The 16,734-nt window shown below is 40.5% G+C and overlaps 1 protein-coding gene across 1 annotated transcript in view; it reads right to left on the reverse strand.

The window, feature by feature from the left end:
• The window catches only part of gpr179 (G protein-coupled receptor 179), a 29,634-nt gene extending 15,310 nt beyond the window's left edge, over positions 1-14,324 (reverse strand). The window contains exons 1-4 of the mRNA XM_065952281.1: positions 10,039-14,324; positions 8,948-9,056; positions 3,025-3,121; positions 1,386-1,606 (exon numbers count right to left, since the gene is read on the reverse strand). Of these exons, the coding sequence (XP_065808353.1) occupies positions 1,386-1,606; positions 3,025-3,121; positions 8,948-9,056; positions 10,039-10,961 (1,350 nt within the window). The 5' untranslated portion in view covers positions 10,962-14,324. The remainder of the gene's footprint in view (positions 1-1,385; positions 1,607-3,024; positions 3,122-8,947; positions 9,057-10,038) is intronic.
• Between the last annotated feature and the right edge of the window lie 2,410 nt (positions 14,325-16,734).

Raw genomic sequence — 16,734 nt, forward strand, 5'->3', positions numbered from 1 at the left:
ATAAGATGCTAAAGGAAACAACAAAGCTCCTTTCATATTAAGTGAATTAAAACAGCTCTTATGATGGCAGGCACTTAATACTTCTGGTCCGTTTCAGGCAGTCAGGAACCACCAGACCGTGTGCCAACACATTCTTCTTCTTCAGTCATTTATTACATCCAGCACCTGTTTCCTCTTTCTGCATAAGCTTGCTGTATAACATATTCTTTCACTTGATAGTCCAGAAAGGGAACAATTATTGCTCTTGGCAGCGCAATGTTGCCCTCTGGTTTGACAACCAGCAAGCAACAAATCCAACTCATTTTTCTCAGAGCCCTCCAGAATACTATTTATCTTAATATTGTTTCATCTTGCTTCAAAGTAGTCGCATTTCACTTCTACTTAGCCTCTTGGTAGAGAAGAAAGGACAGAACGGTCTGGTCCAACTGCATCGCTCTGTCTTCCGTCCCTCCCAACTTTTCTTCCATAACTTCTGTGAGCTGCCACAACGAGGCTGCCCTCTCCAGTTCCTTCACCTTATTTTCAAGTCTTGGCAAAGCTTTCTTGTTTTTGTTTACTACATAAGTGTGCTCTTGTCTAAGCTGGCACAGCTCTAATTAAAATGATCTAGTTCTGCTCGCTGTCACAGCTGGTAGCTGGCATCGGCTCTCCTCATCACATCAGGACATGGAACATTCACGTTTTCCTTCTTGTTGGGTTTCCCCTTTTTCTCCAACTATCTTTACACACTTTCTTTGCCAAATGTCCTTTAGTTTGTTTGGCTTCTGCCTTTAGTTGTTCCCAATTGACCTAGTTTTAATTGGTTGGTCCATCATTTTTGAGCCAATCAAAAAGGGTAGTTGTGGGAGAACAAAAAGATCTTTAATGCCATATATATGTAACATAATGTCCATGTCAAATAAACAAATAGATAAAAAATAAATAAAAATAGTATAGGACTTCAAAAGTTTTCAGATTCCTCTACTGATTACACAACATGACTGATCTACTGTTGTGTGAGGCTAACAATATAAACCATATTTGAGCTGTTTTAGGTGTTTTAAGTTGTAGTTGAGGCTCATTTGACACAAACATGGGAAGGAAAAAACAGGCTTCATTTTTGGACTTGGGGGAATAATGTTTATTGAGGAAATAATATATGTTATCAGCCTGATGAAGGCTTCAAGAAGAACTTTGGCTTCAACTCCAAGTGGAAATTAGTTTATTTTCTTGCTTTTATTTTTGTTGCAAGAAACTATTGATAACAATCATTTAGACTGAAGGACGGATCACAAAATGAAGCAAAGAACTCTTGGCATGAGGCTCACTGTCTGAATGAGCTCTCTTTATCATCTCTCCATCCCATCTGTGTGGTGGCTGTGTTGAGCCAAAGAACTCTGACTCACCCGGTTTCTCCGATGTCTGTAGGCCACCAGCATGCTGACAAAGATGAGGAGCATGAAGACCCCCTGGACGGCCAGCACAGTGGCCCTGAGGAGCCAGGCCTCCTGCACCCAGCAGGGGGTGCCGTCCTGACAGCTCCTGCAGCCCGGCCAGCATGGTAGACAGATGGGCAAGTTTGGGTAACACACACGACTGTCTTCACTCCCGTTCACAGGGCCGCCATCTGCACGAACACCCACACAAACCCATGTGAGGGCTTCATGAACATGTGACTTAAAACCTCACATAACACATACAGCAGTAAGCTCTGTGAACAGCAGAGTCTTAATTATGCTTGTGTTAAATAATTACACCAATACAAAGAACTGTGGGCTTTTATTACCAGTTTCTTCATACATCAACGTACCTGAAAACACGACTTCCTTTATTTGTATAAGGAAAATCTGTGTGGCCTTTAACCACTTTCTTTCAAAAGGCCAGCAGGGGTTGATTCTACTGGATGCAAAAATAGTTTTGATTCCAAAGATTTTTTTTAGAAAATGAGCCTACTTCTTCTATCATTATTACCTGAGTAAACATTTCCTAATGGGGTCATGGTCTCAGTCTCTAGTTTCAAGTCCTCTTCAGCACAGCACATGTTCTTTTAAATTATAAAATAGACGATAACACGGGGCACGTTTAAGGGCGAGGCTACCTGTGATTGATATGTTTCTACCACAGTAATGTGACAAATATTTTGACCAGCATTCAGTTGGACTAAAAACATTTTTTTCCATAGATAAGTCTCAAAATTCATGTGACTTAGTCATGCATATTGATAATCACTGGATTCACCCTCTTATCCAAATATATGCTGTGTGCCAACATGGGGTCTGCAAGTTTTGAAGGACACATTTCAAGGATGATTGACAAATACGTCCTTTCCCAGGACTGTTGCATTGGGTCCATAGTTTGTGGCTGAACCTATCTTGAGATTCATTGCGCAGCTCTTCAGAGGAGATGACTAACTGTCAAGTAGCAATTGTAAACAATTTTAAATGTAAGTATCTGGTTTCAACTAAAACAAACTGAAGGCCAATTCAAGCTTCAAAATATATTTTTTTAATTTCAGGTACCAGTATCCAATTTTATTACTATATATAGGCCTATTATATATTTGTTTAACCTGTACAGCACTTTGGTCAACTGAACTTTTTCAGCAGTCAATCACAAATTGTGTTTTTTCCTTTGGTCCACATAAGTGCTTTTTTCTTTTCAGGTAAATGGCTATCAATAAGGTCTTAGAGGCTTTGAAAGGGGCTTTAACTAAACTATTCAGTTAATGTGTGTTGGCTGTGAAACCTAAATGTATTTGAAAAATAAAGGAGCTTTAAAGTTTGGTAATTTTGTAAAACAGGGGCATATTGATCAGCTGCCAATTATGCCATCAGAGCAAACAGGTAAAGATTATTTTAGGTGAACTTGTATTTCCATCACGACATCCTCATCTCTGTGATTTACAAGAGAGCTAAATTCAGTTAGACAATTATGGGATGAGTTATGAAAAGCCTACACACATATAAAAATAATCTGATTTCTACAACAATTCATTTATTTGACCATAGGAAATCAAAAATAATTAGAGATTAATAACTGACTTACCCAAGTCTTGAATGAGAATCTCAGGGTTGTAGTAACCTTCTCTACAGCGGCAGCAGTACTGACCCAGTTGAAAACCCCTGCCTGGGACAGGTACACACTGCAAGAGACAGAGGGATTGTTTTGATCATGCTTGTATTTGTATGTTCTTTGCCGAGTAAGATTGAACGTCCTCTATTAAGTAATGATAAAAGATGATTATACATTCAATTTACTTTTAATACATGAGAGGTCTTTTCTGTATTGACCTTTTTTTAGTCTTGCTCACTGATAATTTAGTCCTATACAACTAAAATCACAAAAATTCCCTTTATAGTAACATCTTCTTTCGCATTCATTAAGTTGAAAATTTTTCAGCTGCATCTGATCGTATCAGATCACTCAATAATTTTTATGATTCGTTCCTGAATTGGATCGTAGCCGTATGGAGATTTGGTATCATCTGAGGTCCACATCCCTGTTAATGACTTAATATATTTTATTCCCACTGGTTCAGTTCTTAAATAAATAAAGGTTAAAACAAGAGATTCTTACTCTCACTCCGATTCTAACTTCAATTCAGCCCATCATGACACACACACAGACACACTTTGTCTGTCTGTTTGTTAATCTAAGTTAAAAGCTAAATGGACACATAATGCCTTGACTGAGGGTATTATCCTTTTCTAGAGAAATCTGGCTCCACCCTCACACACATGCGCATGCACACACATGCAAACATGCACACACACACACACACACACACACACACACACGCACACACACGCACACACACACACACACACACACACACTGTCCTCTCATATGTATACAACACCCCTCCCCCCATCATAGCTCTAATGCTACAGGCTGAACATTAATGTGATATGGATTAAATAGAGGGAGTTAATTCTCCTTATGGTCATAAACTATCAAAGTGAAGACGTACTAAATTGTAGTAGATCAAAGGACTCAATCATCAAACATGACAAGAAAATACATCGAAACCTGATTTACTGCTGCAGCATTTAAAGGCACTATGATGCTTGATTACTTAATTACCATTAATCTACCTACAACCAACTTCTAACTAACCATATACCGTATATGACATGAAGAAATTACAGTTTTTTTTGTGGCTTTGGTAGACTTAAATTTTAACCCAGAAGGCCACTTGAGGTATAATATCTATTCTCAGATTTTACATTTACATACATTTTACAAATATAGAACACGTTGTCAGGGTCTGGATTTTTGCATTGAAAGTGTAGTTCATTTGTCATCCAACTAGAATTGGCCAATCAGGTATCAGCAGACAATGCTGAAAATCTGTCCGTATGGAGAGGAAAAGCCGACGCAAAACAATCCACCCATAATTAGTAATCTTACAGGGATTTATTTGTCCCTATAATTAAATATAAGATGCAAGCGAACAATCCGTTCTAGATGAAACATTTCCACTTGAGCCACAAGACAAAAAAAACCACACTGTGTCGTGAAGGCCTCAGCATCAGAAATGACCGATTCCACCTCCACCACTTGTTATTTCACCAAAGAGCTTAAAGAGCAAAAAGGGGAGTGGCCGGATTCGCTTGAGACAATAGCCCCAACCGTCCGCCCCCAGCTGCACAGACAAATTTTGCTTCACTTTAGATCTGATCACTACACAAGTTCCTGATTGGGCAGTAGACAAAAGAGTGCACAGAAAAGCCATATTTGGCTGGAAGTTGTTTGTTGCCCATCACTGGCTACACTGGAAAATCTGAAAATTTGATTTTGAGGATATATGGTCATCAGGCGATAGCCGAAGGGTTTTAAGATTGGAAAAAGTATAACCAAGTCCTGTTTCCTTCTGGCTTGAACTTCATGATGAAGCTATGCCTTCAAACTTTCAAAATGCTTTCTAATGCTATTTGTTGATCTCAATAACAAGAAGTCTCCTCTACATAATGCTGGACGTATTTGATTTTCGTTTTGTACCAAATCTGGTACATTCGAATATATCAAGGTTTCAAGGAGGATTAACTGCTAAATTCCACCAAATGCATGTTCAGTCTGTGTCCGCTCTGCCACAGCAGCTGAGCTGATAGGTTTAACTTTAGTCAATGTGTATGATTCCACTAGCTTCACTGTGCTTTGTCCCAGCTCTGGCAGTTCTGAGTCCTCTGCAGCAAATATGCAAGACTTCCATTTTTGCTGGAGCAGGGTGTATCAAGTTGCTGCAGAGCTGATCGAGCAGGATAGGAAGTCACATACAGACACAACATTTAAACATCCGGTTAATTTTCAGAATAAAACACTCAGTTTTGACAGTAGATAGTATTTCACTGTAGTACATCAACAAAACATCATAATGCTCACTTACCAATATAATAGAAGACACAACAATCTAAAAAAAAAGAGACAGATACTAGCAAGTCCACTATATTTCAACACACTGACCGTGTGTGTGTTTATGAGGAAACACTCCACACATTTTCATTGTTATGCAGATGATACTCAACTATTGATATTATTGTAGCCTGATGACAGCAATCAGTTATGTTAACTAGTAGCATTGCTTAAAGACTTTAGGATTGGATGTCCCAACATTTTTTCCATGTTAACTCAGACAAGACTGAAGTTAATTGCTTGGCCCTAAACACCTCAGAGAGACTTTTTCTAATGATACAACTGTCCTTAACAGCATCAGCCTGGCATCTAGCACCACTGTTAGGAATCTTGGTTTTGTATATTAGATCAATATATGTCCAACTCCTACATAAAACACTTTTCAAGGACAGCCTATTTTCACCTTTGATATCTAAAATCAAGCATATCTTGTTGCAAAATGATGCAGAAAACAATTTCCTGCATTTGTTACCTTCAGGTTGGATTATTGTAATTCTCTTTTATCAGGCTGCCCTGGAAAGACTTTTCAACTAGTCCAAAAAGGTGCAGCTCGAGTAATGACCAGAACTAGGAAAAGGGAACACATTACTCCTGTATTGGCTTCTCTACACTGGCTCCCTATAAAATCTAGAATATAATTTAAAATTCCCTTTTCTCACTTACAAAGCTCCTAATGGCCAGGTGCCTTATTACCCCCAGAACATTACGTTCCCAGAATGCGGGCCTGCTCATGGGAGGTATAGCCTTCAGCTATCAGGCCTCTCCTTTGGAATCATCTACCAGTCAGGGTCCTAGAAGGCAGAATCCCTCTGTACTTTAAAAGTAAGCCTAAAACTTTGTTATGCTACTATAGGCTTAGGCTGATGGGGGACCTGGTACACTGAGCCCCTATCTCTCCCTCTCTCTCTCTCTCTTTGACACTTGCATGTCACAGTCTGTAAATCTCCATGTACCATGTAAGTTACTAACCATATATCTTCCTCAGAGTTTGTGAACTACCTTTTCTCGTATTTTTCTTCGGACCGCCTCTTAAAGGCAGTTTTTCCTCTTGCTAAATATTGTGTAGTGCTGTGCTCATGATGGATTAATGTTGGTTCTTCGTAGATAATATAACAAAAAGTAAGATGTTTGACCTGCCCTTTTGTAACATAAAATGTTACATTTGTTATGAATTGTTGCTAAACAAATACATAATGATTGATTGATTGATTGATTGATTGATTGATTGATTGATTGATTGACATGAGCTGGGACAAGATCCAAAACAATACCCGCCTAGAAAGGAGAGAGGAATGAACTGAGCAAAACAGCAGGAAATGTGCGACCTGGTATTTGCTCTGCTCAGCCAGGTTTGAATCCTCTAAGCCAGGTAGGACAGGACAATGGGTGCCAGGTGGATTTGGAGATTTTTTAGGACGGTTCTCCTCTTGTGTTTCAGACTCCTGTACGTGAAGGCGAAGTATGTCAGCAGGCCTGGATTATCGTCATAATCCATCAGATCATCCTGCAGCATGCCACCCAGAGAAACCATCTTTAAATAGATGGCTGAGACGAGAGTTAGAGGATTGGGTCAGTACAGACACACTGGCAGGGGAAAGGGAGAAGCAGCAGACAGAAGTGCTTAAGTTTGAATGAGCGAAAGCATGAGCAAAGGATAAAAAAAAAGGACAACTATTTGTGTGATGTAACTAAAGCCCCTATCACACATGCACTCTTGAAAATGTTTAGAAAATTTCAGGACAGACTGCCCATGAAATCTTCTAGAGCTGCCCTTTCACACAAGTCCCACACTGGGGGGTCTCATGAGACAAGACATGATGTACAAAGGATGTTGTGAAATATTAAAAACGTATCCAAGGTGGCAAAAAAAAAGCAACAGAGCCTGACACAATGAGTTTTTGTCATTATATCAAAGCTTCTAAGTGAGCAGTAAAGAACATATGAAGCAGCTTTATTATGTGCACAAGGATTTCACCGGCCGCTCTGTGAATTTCCCTGAACATTTCCTGCCGCATGATCAATGATTAAAATCTTTTAGATCTTTTGAAAGTATTTTAGTGTAGGCATAAAGTGATCTCAGAGGCATTCAGTTTTTTTTCTGACAATAATATATGACCCTGGAAACAGATGCCAACTTCTTGTACTTCCATTCAGAATATTCCACTCTAGCCAGCTGTTAGCGCTAGCCAACTTTCTTTTCTGTGCGCTGCATTGTTTACAGTTGGGTCCCATATAGAAGTTGAGAAGCGATCCCCCCCCTCCAGTTATGTCTTAGTTGAACGCTATAATTTCCTGGTAAATGACTTCTCCTGAAGAGGAGCCTCTCAATCTGTTTCTTGTGAGTCTCAGTTTTAATAGTGAATTACACAGAGTATTCCCTCTGTGTTTACTTCAGCAGAATGACCCATAAAATAAATTGTTTTTCTTGTGTTGTATTTGCTGTTTACGGGTCTCAGGTTTGGTGAAATAAAAACATTATAATTTGTAAGAAGCTCTGTTACAGTTAGAACATGCAAGCATTGTCAGGTATGTGTTCAAGAGAGGTTGAGAGGATGTCACTGGATTGTGTCCTGCCTCCATAAGGAGAGCATACACCAAAGCTTGCCGATACCTCATTGGTCAAAACTACTCAGACTACACATGTACTACAAATAGAAACCGGAACACCTACCCATGCGCAGATTCTACATTTTTACATAGAATCTGCAGAGATATGCATAATAAAGAAGATATACTTTCATAGATATTAGGGGTGCAAAAAATATATATATGGGGTACAGCTGTGTTTATCCTATCCTTGATTGTCCGCAGCTTTTGCCCATTTTTCTTTTGTTACTTCTTGTATGCCTTGGCAAAAATCACTTCCATAGAGGTAGACCAATTTGGACGTTGTTAAAAATAAAAACATATGTAAATCTGGTGAGAGTCAAAAAATATTTTTCTTACTTACTATAATTACAACATGAAATTATTTTGCAAGTCGAGAAAGTCCGACAGTTTTTTATTAATTTTTTTCACACCAAGACTGTGGCAATGTGCATGTGGTTTAAGACCACTGTGTGTATAGCTTCAAATCAAGCCCAGCACTGCCCCTACTGTCCGTGCACATTCTGCGACTTTCTACAGCGATGCACAGCCAACACTCTGAAACAACACAGGGTATGCAGTCAGCCACTATGTGCACGCATACACATGATTTAAAGCTTGTATACCTCGGACATTACATTACACGGTTAAGCAACTTAGAGGTTTGTGGACTATTTTTTATAAAGCCTCAATCCTTTTGGGTTTCAGTTGTCACCATCTTGTTATTTTTCTGAGTGACCATATTTGGCAAAAGGAGGTGCATTTCTACACCTCTATCCTCGCTGACAGGTCACATGGTAGCCAGGAACTAGATTAAAGAATCGAGATGCTTCCGAAAAATGGAGAGAGGTAAGAATAGTTAGAGGTTAGAGGTAGTCCCTCCAGCTGAGCAGTTTGATGCTTAATGGAATAAATACAAAGGTGCAAAACAGTTAACTTCTTTTATTCTGAACTACATCATTTTGTTTACCTCCATGGTGGTGCGATTGCACTGGTGAGTGTCTGCAAACCAGCCATCTCCTGTAGCACACTGGTCCAGGTCAATGTCTTGAATGTTGACATCCACACGGACCACACCTCTGACACAGAAACGCACATACACACACACACACACACACACACACACACACACACACACACACACACACACACACACACACACACACACACACACACACACACACACACACACACACACACACACACACAAAAACACAGGATGGGTTACGGAGGCAGATGTGTTTTAGAGTGGAGAATGAAGAAAGCCCCCCCACTGTCATTCTACTTTTTACAATAATTACTTTTTTTCTTTGCCAGCTCTTCATTTTGCTGCAGAAATCTGTGCAGACCTTGTTCAAATCTCCCTTTAGATGATGGATTTGATCCAAGTCTATTGATTTAAACACATTTTATTCAAAAATGCTTTTCAAACTTTTCTCAAAGCCAAACACTGAACTAGAAAAACAGGTCATATACAAACACTGCTGCCTTCCACTTCAAATCTTTCATCCTCTCAGTGATTAAGAGCTTAAAAAATATTTGGTTTTTACTCACATCTATTTTTTTTTTTTTAATGGTTCCTGGCAGTAATGCAAGATAATTAACCTTATTAATGAAATTTGATCAATGTTTCTCTACCAAGTATATTTGATTCCAGACTGAACAAAGTCAAGAGCTTTAATGTTGTACAATCAAGAGTTTGAATGCATCATTATTAGTTAGAGTTGTTGTCTGTTTCAGTGACAGATTCAGTCAAATTCTTAGTCTATGTTACATGTAAGGGACACATGATGGCTAGCAGATTGTCAAGTTGAGAAACGTTTATTTCTGGAATTCTGCACTCTACGCAAACTTTAAGAAACAGTATAGGAACCTTGCCGACTGACTGAATTAACAGTTTGGACAGTCCTTGTTAACCTGCAAGAAGGTCAAGAATCTGCAGAACTTAAGTTTCAACATTTAGGTTTATACGATTAAGATCTCTTAAAATTGTGTTGTTGTTTTTTTTTTTCTGAGGGTTTGCATGAATGTGTGAGTTTGTTTCGGTGTTTGTGTCCTAACCTGAACTCTGGTGTGAGGTCAGGCTTTAGGCCGTAGAAGGACGTTGACAGGGTGAGCATCCAGCGGGGCACAAAGCGTCCATCCTTACAGTCCAGAAAGGGGGCGCTGGCCCAGCGGACGCCGCTGCGATTGGTCACGTAGCTGTCGCCCTGTCTCCACTTCGGCGTATCAAGGGTGCTGAGGTCATTGAGGAGCACCCGCTTTGACAGTGCTGCCATCGGCTGATTGGACTCGGGGAATTTAAAGTTTCTGAACCAGCTGTCGTCAGGGGCGGGGGAAGGTGGGTGCAGGCTCTCCCAGGCCTTGGATAAATCCTGAAGGATGATGGTTTGGACTTTAGCTGTGGGGTTTCTGGAGGCGCGGAGCACCAGCTGTGGTACTGCTGCCATCGGGTCAGCGTCAAAAGTGAGCAGGGCCCGCTGGATAAGCAGGTCGGCCTCCAGGAGGGCGCGGACCAGAGCGTGGTACCACTCCATGTCCTCCTGCACTGTGCTCTCTCTTAGGTCACTCGCCTGGAAGATCATGTTCAGGAAGTTTGCTGTGTTTGCCAGTGCGTTCAGAGCCGGTCTGAGGGGGGCGCTGAAGCTGCCGGGCAGGGAACCCGTCTGCCCCGGGGGGCTGTACGGTTTTGAGCAGCGGCCCCCCTCCAGAGTAAGGGGGTCTCCTGTGTACATGAAGGCCTCTGCTGGGGTCCAGTCGTCCTCCTGCTCTGTAGGAGCTTCTGAAGACATCACTGCAGACCCAGAGGGCTGAGGGATTCTGAAGGAGCTGGGGGGCCTTGGGGGGAGGTCTACTTGTCTTGTGCTGTTTGTCAAAGAATCAGTGCTGTTGTCTGTAACCAGCGTGACTCCTGATGGGAAGTCTGGAGTGACCTGCGCTCTGAGAAGGGAAGGGAGCAGAAGGAGAAGCCAAACAGGATCCATCGCAAAATCACTCACTAGAGAAGAAGAAGAGGAGGAGAAGGGTTTCACACACCCCACAACACCGTCTCTTTTTGCCAGTTAACCCTTTTGTAGATCCGTTGAGGAGAAAAGAAAGTCACATGTTGGCATAGAGTTGGACTTTCTTTATCTTAACGAAGCAGCAGGTGTCCGGGAGGAGCGCGTTTCCTCGCTCAGCGGCGCTCACACTCACACACTGCGCGTAAAGCTCCATCTGTGCGCACCATCAACACGCACACGCGCGCTCCTACATTGGCTCAAAATGTCGCATGAAAATATCATGAATGCTCGGTGTCCTCTGTGGCGTGGGTATAGGTGAGGATCAGTCCCCGCATATCTGCGTCTTGTTTAGCCAACCTGCGATGCAAAGGCGCAGAGCCGTGCGCCAAGATCCGAAGCAAATGCGGCTAGTGCAAGAAGAAGAGGAGGCGGGGAAGAGAAGAAGGAGTAGGAGGGGGAAAAGGATAATACTGGGGGAATCCCGTACTTGCTGGGAGGAGGAGACAAGGAGGAGGAGGAAAGTCGTGAGTTGCAGAGATGGATGGATGGAGAGAGAGAGAGGAGTGCAGATGTTTTTTCTCCACTCAGCTCTCTTCGTCTGTCTGTCGCTCTGCTATCTGTTGCTCCGAACAGCTTCCAGCACGTCTGACGGAGACTTCTGATGCTTGTCCATCATCCTCCTCCCCCTCCTCTGTCCGATGATCATCTCCCTGTTCTCTTCACCTGTCCCTCCCTCCCCATCCTCCTTATCGACAGGAAAGCTCTATTGTTGAAAGGTGATGAAAGAGAGAGAGAGAGATATAGTGTGTGTGTGTGTGTGTGTGTGTGTGTGTGTGTGTGTGTGTGTGTGTGTGTGTGTGTGTGTGTGTGTGTGTGTGTGAGTGAACACAGGAGATGATCCAGTCAGAGATCAGGGTTAAGTTAAGCCCTGCTGCATTTGGACCCCATCAAGGACCTGCAGGCTGGATGAATAGATTAACCCCTTTTGGACACACACTAACACGCACGCACACGCACACACACACACAGGATAAGGACGCTCTTTTACTATGCACACACACGCACGCACACACACACACACACACACACACACACACACACACACACACACACACACACACACACACACACACGTACACACGCACACTCACAAGATCTGAATGTTTTATTTGTAGAATTTTGCAGCGTCAGGGATTCCCCTGTTTGCATACACGGCATTTGTGTGTGTGTGTGTGCGTGTGTGTGTGTGTGTGTGTGTGTATGTGTGTGTGTGTGTGTGTGTACTTCAAAGTCTGGCTGAGTGAAAGATACTGCATGAGAAGTGTGAGTAGAAAAAAGGGAAGAAAGATAGAGAGCATTCTCACAGTGAGGAGTGATGCAGCCAAGAATCCTTGTTTTGGTGACCATGGCAACCAGTTTCTGAGAATCATTCCCACCACCCTCACCTCCCAACTCCCCTTATACACACACAGATGCACACACACATTTATGTGCACACTCCAACCTCCCACCCTGACTTCACTGCAGAGCATCAAAGGTGCTGCAGTCGAGCCGAAAGAAGACAACAAGGCAGAGAGACAGAGGGAGTGTCACTGTGTTTATGGGAGCCCTGGACACATGTTGCCTTGTTTCATGTATTTCTCTGGTAAAACATAAAGGGAAAAAAACAAGTTTGTCAACTAGAAGATGCCATCAGTTACACACAACATGAATCATATTTTGCACTTTTTTAACATGTGCTTTTTGCACCTGTTTTGAAGAAACATGACCGTGAGTAGAGATGGAAATTGGGACAAGAGAGAGTGGTAGTGAGTGACATGCGAGACAGAATCCGAAGGTCGGATTTGAACCTGGGCTGTCTGCTTTTTGGATTATGAGTAAATGTATTGTTCAGAAGCAGAAAAAGGCCTCAATAATACCTGTAACCTGTAAATCCTACTTATACCCATACATCCATCCTTCATATCATTTATCTTTTTCCCCTTTTTGTCACCTCTTCTCCATCTTTTTTATCTATATTCCATTCTTGGTACATTACTGGCTCAGGTGCCTCGACTCCAGGTATCCCCTCGTAAATCTGCTTTGTCCTGAGCTTCAATAAATGTGCCCCATTCTGGGTAAACTAACAGCTTTCTCTACATTCATTCAAACTTTCAGTTCATTTTAAATTCTTCCTATACATTGCTTCCAGCTCATTTTCAAGCCCACATTAAATATCAAACACTCAATGTATAGTTGCAGTATTTTTTCAGACAAGAACATAACCACATTACAATACAGATTACTTTTGTCTTCAGTCCAACATTAAACAATCATTTTGCCACAAAAAACGTTTCATTGTTGCTCACTAAAAACTGTTTCCTTGTGACACCAAAATATAACATTGAGGTATTATTTAAGCCAGTACAATGATCTGTCCCTAAGACTCTGCATAAAAAGCAGAATTAATAGGTAAGGAATTGAATTTTGGTTTGGTTTCAGTTTATAGTCTGAGTATATTGTTAGTGTTAAAGCAGTTTGGCTGTGCGCAGAAAACAGTCCATGTGGAAAGGTAAAAAGGACAACACAACCCCTCATAAACAAATCCTGAAGTCCATCGATGGTGCTCTAGTGATGTTTTTGCTTTGATTTATGACTTTCACATGTCTATTGTCATTTCTTAAATTATAAGTGGGATTGTAAACAGAGCTAATGCATGGAAAAGAAAAGTCTTGGTCAGGAGTACTTTGACGCCAATCGCTTACTACATCAGAAGCCCCAAACAGTCATGGCTAGTAGAGTTGCACATCTTTTCTCAGACATCAGCTGAAGAGTTGAAAGCCTTTTTTTCTTTTTAAAATTATACCAAGGAGTTTTGGTGACATGACTTAACCATTTCATGAACAAAATGATGCTGTTGCAGTTAGCTTACTAAATTAATATCAAACCACAGACCCTTTTCAGTAAAGTAGATTTTTGTTGGATATAATCAGGTCAATCCAAAAGTAAGACACATTTTTGCGCGCACTTAAGTTGTACCAAATTTTCATTATAATGTTACAATGAAAATATAATCTATGCTCACTGATTTGTGTTGCAGATCAGAACAATGTCAGACAGGATGAGAGATAAAGAACATGCCAGATGATTCATTCTGCGAAACAAAACAAACACAAAATAAAACCCTACAACACAAAACAATAAAACTGTGATGTAATGTTAATGCTGTAAACTGCTGACCCTAACTTACAGGATACAGGATAAATCACATCATCATTCAGCTGTGCAGGCAGGTCGTTAGTTTGATTAGTCTACATAAAGCTCAGGTATGAACAAACACTGACACACACACACACACACGCACGTACAAGCATAGACACACACACACACACACACACACACACACACACACGTACAAGCATAGACACACGCACACACACACACACACACACACACACGTACAAGCATAGACACACACACACACACGCACACACACGCACACACACACACACACACACACACACACGTACAAGCATAGACGCACACACACACACGTACAAGCATAGACACACACACGCACACACACACACACACACACACACACACACACAGGAATGATTGATGGCCCTTCATCCACTCACACATCATTATATGTATTCAGCAGCAGCAGCATCCATCATTGCATGTTGGCCTGCAGCTCCCTCTACCTGCCACACTGCAATAAAGCATCAGTCCAGTTCAGTGTTGTTACTATCAGATCACACTCGACTGGGTGTGTTCACTGCTGTCTGTGATGAAAACATCTGCTGCTTGAGATCATGCAGACGCCAAAGTCATTTTTTTTATAGCTTTGTGCTAGAAATATGAATCTTTGTTTATCCTGCACTTTACTTTCTAAAACTGAAACTGAAGATGTTTTGTTTGTATTCTTTATTTATTGCATGAATTTTGTACAGACATTCATTGCTTCCAGAGGTTGTGTTGTTTTATTTTTGATGCAACTTGAGGTTGGGATTTTTAATCTTTTAAATAATTAGAAACACCTTTTAAATAGACAGGGAGATTACACAAAGAAACAAGGAACAAAGTAAAAACAAATGACAAAATGTCATAAAAGTGTAATTAAAGAAAATGAACCACATGGTTCAAATGTTTACAATACAAATGTTGAATAAATTGCAAGGAAGATGCAATTAACAGTGCAGAAACAAGGCAGACATTCAAGCTTAAGTTTTGTTTTCTTTGGCAGATAGGCCCCCCTCCTATCCAAACATGACCTGTTTCAAGACTGATTAGTCACTCATTTTGTTTTCCTTTAAAAACCATTGAGGTATTTTGTAGAAAAAAAAAAAAAACGTTGGTTGCCTCTTTAGTGGGAAGACAATATAAAATGAACAAATTGTTCACAATATGAACAAATAGTACCTAACTTTTAAATAATTTAATTCCAAATGTCACTGTATCATGTTGCAAATGAAGGAATATTAATTAGTACTAGCTACATGCTTGGCAAATGACTTCTACGTTACATGTTTCTTTGCTCTGGTTTGTTAAATCTTTTAGAGGTATTTGGTCTGTGCTCATTGATAACTCCTGACATGGTTTAATAGTCAACACCGATCATTTTCAAGACTACAGCCAAGACCCTTTATTCTGATGCACTTTATAATGTTCCACATGTGCAGCAGCCATCTTGGTTGACGTTTGCCAAAGCTTGAGCTTGCAGTCACCCTGTTCCTGACAAATGTTTTGTTTTGATTACAACTCATTAGATTCTCTCTCTTTGTTTCTTCTCCTTGTGCTATTCACTCCAATTTGTCCAACATTAACTTGAATTCTGAGCATTTTAGCAAAAATATGAACGTAGAGCCAAAAGTGAAGTACATCTAAGTTCTATTGATGATGATTTCAGATTTCAATTCTAAGTTTTGTCTTTTTTTGTGACAACAATATGGATGAAATATATAGGCTACGTAAATCCTTTTTCAGGTTATAAACAGTTACGTTGTGTCAGACAATTTGTGGTTTAAGTTTTATGTATACAGTGTTAGATAGGTGAAGGAGAAGGTAGTAAACACAGAAATAATGATGAGTCAGTCAGAATCAGGGACTTTGCAGCCAAGAAAGAGATCTTTGGGTGGACAGAGTGACACCGCTGTGGCTGAGGACTTAATAAACTTGTTCTAAGCTCACACAGAATTCTGGGAGAAAGCCAAAAAGAAGCACTTACTCTCCCAACACCTCATTAAATGTGAGCTGTAAAATAGTTAAAGACAATTAAAGTAGTCCATGTCAAGCTGTGGTTGGTGAAGAATGCAGAGCCTTTACTTTATTAAAGGACTTAAGACCGCACTGAACAAATACTCAACTGCATTCAGATCATCATTTAAGAAAAAATGTTTTAACATAAGCAAAGTGAACTCAATGTATGGAAATTAAAATAGTAATAATAACTGATTCTTAGAAGAAATCCGACACCTTTTAATCTGGCTTTAAATTAGGACTTGTTTAAAAAATAAATATACAATTAAACAAATTAGCTTACTTTGAAGCTTAATCCAAAGGCAACTGGACTTCGAAACGTACCATGACATGGATGACCACAGACAAAATGTGTTTACCAATTCATGTGCTTTCTCTTTTATTGTTAATACAGAGAGAGAGAGTGTCCTCTAAACTGGTTCACAATTTACCAAATTACCATCTTGCTTTGAAACTAGAGATTGAGAATATGAACTCATAGAAAAATGTTAAATGAGTTAATAAACAGAGTGAA

This window comes from Labrus bergylta, chromosome 1, assembly GCF_963930695.1.
Source record: "Labrus bergylta chromosome 1, fLabBer1.1, whole genome shotgun sequence".
Lineage (NCBI taxonomy): Eukaryota > Metazoa > Chordata > Actinopteri > Labriformes > Labridae > Labrus > Labrus bergylta.